The following is a 7,687-nucleotide window of genomic DNA, read 5'->3' as shown; positions in this document are numbered from 1 at the left end:
CTGTATCAGAAGAGCGCCGGGCCAGCGAACCACCGGGCGCAATCTCTTATCTGACTCGACATCGGTCTCGCCAAAGTCAACCTCGATCCCATGGGAGTCAAGCTTGATCCTTTTGAAGTAAACCTTGATCTCATCTGAGTTCCTCGCTCTTTCGTAAATCTGTTTTGATACAACACTTGCGGCAAGTCTTGGTCGTGGTGAAGCAAGAGGGACTGAAGAAAATGAAAAAGTAAATCACAATAGGAGTGTAATGAAACGAAGTGAAGTCCATGTCGAACCACTTGGAGCAGCCTATGTTACCGACAGTGACAAAGAAGGGCCATAAGAAACGCAAGATGACGAAGCACACATTTTGCCGGAAGAGAAGGATATCGAGCGAACAGCAGATCAAAGAGACCACAGCACAAATCACGATCTGGGCAACAACACCAGGGTTTTCTGGGCCGCAAACGCCGGCGTTCAAGTCTGGATACTTTTCCAAAATTCGCCTCAAGCTCATTATTATGTCTTTTTCGACGCGCGTGTCGACGGCTCGCTTAGTGTTAATCTTGCATCGAGAACCCAGAATTGTCGTCTCATTCTCATGGAAATCGTTCCTGGAACTCAGAGCAGAGAACATTCGAGCGCGAATCTTTTGCTTAAGTGCTTTCAAGTATTCCTCTCTGGTGGGAGAATGTGTAGATGCGACTGCGGAATTCCTTTCCTTGTCGGACAGACTTGGTAACTCTTGGAACCAGCAATCCGTCAATCGTTCCGTGCTGTCGCGAGACAGCCTCTCGATTTCGTTCACCATGGCAATGGGCCGCTCAAGAGTCTCGGGATGTCGATAGTCAATGCTGGCGTTGATGAAGAGTTCCACGCGGTCAGGGCGCAGAATGTATAAATCGCAGAAACGCCCGGATTCGTTTGATACATTCTGGCGATGCCCAGACCCGATCGATCTGGAAAACGAGCTTCGTAGAATGTGATCGCTTCCGTCGCGGACTCGTTCCGCGAATTTCTCCGAGTCAGTACACCTTCACGTGAAGATGAGTCGCGGAATATTATTTGTGAACTCACTGATCAGGCTCCAGTGCGAGCTGCACGCATCCCGAGATTCCGGCCGAAAGATATGCATAGAAAGTGAGGATCACGACGGCCATCACCGGGGCTTCGTTCAGCATATTCTTCCGCCTTGGGCGAGAGAACTCCGTCTCAGCTCTTCCCTCTCCTCTGTTTTCTTTTGCTCTAACTTCTGCTTCTACGCTTCCATTTCGATTCCCCAGCCTTCCGTCTCCGTCTTCTTTTCCTTCGCGCGCCCGATATACTAGAGAGATGCAAGCACCGAAGAAGGTGATGTAGAAGAAAGAGGAAACTGCGACACCGAATCCAATCTGGATCACCCCCTCCCCTTTTTCGCTCCCAATCCCTAGGGAGCATGAGAAGAGAAAAGCAATCTTCAGCGAGGTCTCGATGGAATATTACATCTTATCGAGCACTTAGTCGTGACGTCTCTCGGAAGCCGTATGACGAGTCAAATAATTTCATCAGGTTCACCTGCGATCATAAGAACAGCCGACATCCATGTCCACCACAGGGAGGGGCATTTTAGTCGATCGTATGCCTCTCTCATTCGTTCCTCCATTGATTCACTGGGGTCAGTGATATACCAGCATCTGAGCATCCACTCCTTCGCATCCATCATTATCACTTGAAACGAGGAGGTTCATGTTATATAATATGCTTATTCAGCTGTCGGGCCGCGTGCGCCAAGTTTTCGAAGGTCGGATTCGTACATACTATGACATTCCTCACCAAGAGAAATCCTCGAAAACAACTCACTTAGGGGGGAAGCCGTGGTAAGGAGCTCCATATAGTATCCGGAGGGATCCATCGTGAATGCGGCATACGAAGCGCAGGACATACCCGTCGAGAAGATGGATAACAAACGCAGCAAAGGCCTCGGCCTCACTTCGCCCATCATCCATTTCGGGAGCTCTGTGACAACAGTAGGAAGCATGCGACAGAGGAAAAGAACGACGCAGTCTGCAACCACGTTCCGTTCTCCTTGAGGTGGTTCCTCTGGGGCGCAAGTCAGGAGAGCTATGGCTATCATTAGCGGGACCACAATGTAGTAGGCCGGATGTCGAGCTATAGAGCCTCCGAGGGCTGCCAACGCACCAGCGAATGACCGAGACAGCCCGAAGGATAGAAAATTCCGTACCTTTGAAAAGAGACAATGAGATAGAGGTCACTATGAGTGATGTATCAGTGGATATCCATCGCTGTGAATACCGACCTCCAAGTTCACCCCTGCGGATTTCGACGGTGCTCTCGCTTCGGGGGCTCACGGGAGGAGTCCGCTCCCCACGGGCTCGTGATGCAGCCCGCCAAGCGCGTGCTCTTCCCAAACGTGAGCGAGGGTACTGGCTGCGCTCCGAGGATGCAAGTCTCCAGCGGAATGAGCAAACGAAGATCGGCAACTCCAAAGTCTCTCAATTATTAGAGCATTCTGGTTGCAGATCTCGCAATCTGAGCCAGCCTTGATAAGGAGCGAAGATGACGCCAACGACCGCGGAGGATCATTGAATCTGACCACCACCCGGGCCAGCAGTCGAGATTTGCTGCTCGCTCCACTGCCCCTCACGAGTCGGGAATCGGATCATACGGGTAATCGAGTAATCGGTGCTATCGTATTCCTTCTCTCTGGGGGGCACATCGAGAAAAGCGAGAAGCTCCTCTGAAATCACGGCTCTTCAAATGCAGTGCTTCGCATAATCGCGATGAAAGGGACGACAATATTCGCGTGAGCAGGAAATTCGGAGAAGTGCGAATATCGAGCTAGGAAGGGTAAAAATCTTCACGATTTCGTATCCGAAGCGAAAAACCTAGCCAAAGGGAAGAAACTTTCACTTTCGCGAAGTTTACGAGGCTTCATCTATCGCAACAGAAGAGCCCTGAGACCAGGGACATCGTCTCTTGACTTAACGCCGATTTTCTTTAGCGGATCATGTGAATGATGTGAGCTTTTGAGGGAGCCGAGCTCAACATCTCAAGAGATTCCCTTCCACCCTTGCACAACGGTCTCCGGGGCGTCCGATCGTTTCCAGCGCCTAATTACAATTCAAAACGCTCTCGATCCTCAAGCTAGTTCCCTGGCCTGTCCTGGGACAGAGAAAGCGAAATTCTCATCGGAAACAGAGGATCGGCAAACAAAACAGGAGGCGGGAAGAGGCATTCTCCGACATAACAGGTGTACGCACATGAGATGCGACTTTTCGAAAAGCCCGCGCTGCCGCCGCCGCGGTGAGACTGGGGATCGCCTAGAACTAGAACTCTCATCTCCACTGATCACACGAGGCCAAATGGATCGATGCAACATTCGAGGCATTGCCGATATGATATGTGATCCAGGTACCTCAACCGATGGAGCGACAGGAGGGCTGGTTGAATGTAACCACTATGCACGCTCCTCAAGCGGACTTTCCCGCGGAACTTTCTCTGGCTCTCGCCGTAGCCAATTATCCGAACGGGGACCCTGCGACATACCTCAGTCATCTCGAATGTAGCGAAACGCTTTTGGTCGAGACCCTGAGAGAACAAAGGAATTAGATAAACTCGGCTTTTTAACAGCCGACGACCCGACGACCACCATCATCAGTTGTTGAGGACGCGAGCTTCCCCTCTCCCATCCTCTCGCCTACTCCCGGCTCAGGCTCCTTCCCTCTGTCAGGCTCGCTGGCGCAGGCTGATCCTCATAGATCATTCATCCCATGCATTGACCGAGCCACAATCATATCAACACATTGTTCTCACACACTTCCATTCACGAGGAACGGAATTAGGAAATCTCGTTCGGTCTGTCCCATATGAGTGCGGGCGAAATAAGAAAATCTGGGCTCGACATTAGGTCAATGCCTAATTAAGGAGAGATATAAGGAAATCGGGAATCCGATCATGAAGGTCGCAGTCGGGGGAGATCACTAATCGAAGCATCTAAATCTGGGACTGGTTCCTCGGGACTGAAAAAAAATTACTGGCCTCTAGATGTCGTCACAGCGTACGATGACTGCTGACAGTTTCTGAGCGCTTCGAATAGATGAAAACACGTGGATTGAGCGATGCTCCAACAGAAGTGCAAAACTCTCGTGGCCTCGGAGGGATCGACGACACAATCCCTGAGCGGGAGCTCGAAATTGAAGAGTGCCTGGCCCAGGGCATGCCTCTATCGGCGCTCGCCCGTGAGAGCCGTGAGGCGGCGTGACTTTGACTTGAGTCATTCCAGATTAATTTTTCATTGTTTTTGATTGAATTTGTGTGTCTTTTGTAGGTTTTGATTTATCTTTTGATTTATCCTGGAGGAAATCTTGATGAAGTTAGGGAATTAGTCTTGTGCTTCTAAGGGATATAATTTGTGGATGGGGCGATGAAAAACTTGGCCCTTGGCTGTTCTGATTGTACAGGAGCGAGCGTTTTCGGGGGAGGTATTATCGGGAAGCGCGATAACTTTGCATAGCGGCCAGAAGGCCCGCTTGTATGATTCTCCTTTGAGTAAGCACACCTCGTCGATTTTAAGGGGTCTTGCCGCGACAGGCGTCTGTTTGTGGGCCGTTTTCAGATACTGTAGATATTCGTCGTGATATCGCTTCCAATAAGAACTGAGGATTCGTTGCTGGTATTTCCATCGCCTGGAGAATACGATTTTATCCGCATCTGACGCTTTGCTTGGTTCCGATATATGTTCTGGGATGATTGTTCTTCCTCGGTATCCGGAAAGGTGGTCGGCTGGCGAGAGTGCTTCGATTTCATCCGCTCCTGAAGCTATCGTGGTCATCGGTCGGCTGCTTACCATTGCTTCGATTCCGCTGAGGATTATTTCTAAATCTCTGAAATGAGGGACTGCGGATGCTAGGATCTTTCGGAATGGCCTCTTAATCGTTTGGATTTGTCTTTCGTAGAAGGCCCCGAAATTCCGTGCCATCGGTACGATGAATTTCCAGTCGATCATGAGGTCGGAGATTCGTCTTCTAATTTCGCCGTTCTTGACGTTCTCGTGAATGAGCTTTAGTTCCTCGGAGGCTCTCTGGAAGGATAGACCGTTGTCCGAGGTTATCGTTCTCACAGAGCGGAGCCGGTTGAGGAATTTTTTTAAGGCTTCTAAAACTTCGACTGTCGATAGGTCTGTCGTTAATTCTTGGTGGACTGCTCTGGTGACTGCGCAGGTGAAAAGGAGAATGTATCCTTTTCCTATTTCGCCAGAATTCTTCTTGTATCTAACTGGTCCCGTGAAATCGCACCCGAAGTGATGGACTGGTGGGGTCTCTTCGATTCGAAATGCTGGTAAGGGGGTGTCGGCAGACTTGCTGCTTCTGCGTGGAACATCTTGCATGTTGCGCATGCCTTTATGACCTGACGTGCTATTTTTCTCGCGAGGATGATCAGATAATCTTGTCGTAGGTGTTGCAGGATATAATTTATCCCGCCTGAGTGGAAGCATTTTTTCTCATTGATGTCCTGGACAAGTAGCCTAGAGTCAAGTGGAGCGATCCCGCGTTACAAGAGCCCACCAACCCCCTTGCGCGGACTTCGAGTCTCTACGTATGGATAAAGTACCAAGGCATCAAGCACAGCTCAAGTTTACTCATGGACACGTAATTGACATGCATCAATATCAACTCTCCATCTTTTCGAGGTATGATGATGTTTGATTAATCGATTAGCTAGCCGTCTCATTGAGAATATGATTGAACATGGCGATTGGTTGCTGCGGGCAGCACCAGGACTTCAACAGTTGTCTTCCTGGTCGCACGGGTCTTCTTCTAGCAGTCGCTTAACTTGCTTATACGCTGAGTGAACTTTGAAAGACAGAGGTATGCTGAGCGGGAATCCTCTGTATTGTCTCGTGATCTTGATTTGCTCCTTCGCTTCTGCCAGATTGTCGTCGTCTATGTACAGTAAGCCCATCTCCAAAGAGGAGAAAGCAGACACGTGAATCTCGTCTCCCAACTCCGGACCGCTAGAATTGAAGAAATTCCCTTCAGTCACTTTTGACCCAGAGGCGGTTCCAATCACCCATTGATGGACCAAGACAAAGTATTTCATGCAAAAATGAATTTGATGGAGTCGGGTAGAACAGCATGGACTACTCACTGCATGATGACTTCTCTGAAAGCTGCCTCAGCGGCGCCGAGCTTTTTCTCGTACCGGAGAATAACGCCTTGCAAGAACCTGACGAGACACCAATCTGGGAGATAGGCAGCGTCGTTCTCGTACGAAGCCCTGATACGAGCCACCTCAGTCTCGATTTCTGCCTTCACTTTCGACAGTGTGTCATTGTTCTTCGAGAACATGTTGAAGAAGCCCCACAGGTACATCAGTTCCTGGAAATGATCATATACGAATCATCAAGGGTCTTGGCATGCACGGCAATGGGCCGAACAATGCGGCTCCAATTAGAAATAGCCGTCCCATAGTGCTCCTACATAGTGGGGAAGCGTGAGTCGACCGCGCTCCAGGAAAGTGCGAGCTTTCATCGAGCAGAATACTTCGAGCGGAATTGTACGGCCGGCTATTCTTTTGCAGGAAGGTGCAACTTTGGACATCAAGTCGTGAACACCTTCTAGTGAGCCGGAGGCGTTATTGTTGATGTTGCCCTCGATCTGAATCAAATAAATTTTTCCGTGAGCGCAATGTATTTTCAAGATATGCCACCGAGGGCGTCGGAGCGGAGAAGATCATCAAAATCGCCTTACCTCTTTCATGTAGGTACAGACTCCCTTCAAGTAAAACGACGTCGCCTCCGACCAGCTGCATTTCCGATGCAGATCGTCCAGAACCCTCAGAGCATCGTCCCAACGACCCAGCACGCTGGATTGAATGGAAAAGAAATCATGAATTGATGACGATGAATGGAGCTCCGAGTCTACGGTGTCGTGGACTGCTGTCACTCACCAATATAGGTAGGCGTGATCCCAGTTGAAGAACGCGTCAAAGGGGATGAAGTCGTCCATCACCTTGTTTGCTTCTTCGAATTGTTCCAGAGCGCGTTCGATGCGACCGTGAATCTGATGCGCTCGACCTTGGAAGTAGAGACCGATGGCTCCATTCGGGAATTTACCGATGAACTGCTGGACAACTTTGTCGACCATCTCGAGATTACAGTCGCCATTTCCTGATCAAACGGAAGATTTAGATTCCGGAACTCAGAATCGGGAAAACTGAAGTGCGAACGTGTGGAGGAGAACACACGGTCCCGCTTCTCCAGAGTTAAAATCTTACCGAAAATATAATGGAGGTAGCTCTGATGCACTAGAAGAGCAATGCAGCTGAAAAGCGACATGAAGCCTTCGAACTTCTCCGTCTGTTGGACTAATAGTTGTTCCCCAGTGGTTTCATCACCGTGGAATCCGATGAATTCCAAGAGATTCAAAACTTTTTGCGGAAGCGATGAGATAATCTGCAAGAGCGTACCGTCAAACAAGTGCTACTATTATATATCACGTCATTGTCATCTTATTGGGGGATTAATCAACTTCAGGCTCTACTCACCAAGTTGTAGACGCCAATCCCGCACATGACACCGCTTTCGAAATGCACCTTCTCCTCGTGTTCGCCCCACGATCGTTGTTTGAGTAACGCGATGCACTCTCTTCGAGAAGACAATGGGAATGAAGGGGAAAATCAGTGATATTTCTCTATAGGCGTTATC

At 49.5% G+C, this 7,687-nt stretch overlaps 2 protein-coding genes across 2 annotated transcripts; both read right to left on the bottom strand.

Moving 5' to 3' along the window:
• Positions 1-4,363: 4,363 nt before the first annotated feature.
• On the bottom strand, positions 4,364-5,377 carry LOC100899735 (uncharacterized). The gene has a single exon (XM_003738324.1). The coding sequence runs from the start codon at positions 5,375-5,377 to the stop codon at positions 4,364-4,366; it is 1,014 nt and encodes a 337-aa protein (XP_003738372.1).
• A 231-nt stretch (positions 5,378-5,608) lies between these two features.
• Positions 5,609-7,627, bottom strand: LOC100899591 (tetratricopeptide repeat protein 39A; the record flags this gene model as incomplete). Its single annotated transcript, XM_003738323.3, has 7 exons — positions 5,609-5,995; positions 6,130-6,359; positions 6,462-6,638; positions 6,732-6,846; positions 6,931-7,150; positions 7,258-7,435; positions 7,528-7,627. Coding segments are annotated over 7 exons (1,252 nt in total), but the record flags the coding sequence as incomplete, so codon positions are not given.
• Positions 7,628-7,687: the final 60 nt, after the last annotated feature.

Source organism: Galendromus occidentalis, unplaced genomic scaffold (genome assembly GCF_000255335.2).
Source record: "Galendromus occidentalis unplaced genomic scaffold, Mocc_1.1 scf7180000075891, whole genome shotgun sequence".
In the NCBI taxonomy this organism is placed as follows: Eukaryota; Metazoa; Arthropoda; class Arachnida; order Mesostigmata; family Phytoseiidae; genus Galendromus; species Galendromus occidentalis.
The sequence above is the reverse complement of the archived record's forward strand: the minus strand, read 5'-3'. Positions and strand labels throughout refer to the sequence as shown.

Excerpts from the sequence above, each read along its gene's own strand:
- LOC100899735 (XM_003738324.1), bottom strand. The coding sequence starts at position 5,377 with ATGCGCAACATGCAAGATGTTCCACGCAGAAGCAGCAAGTCTGCCGAC.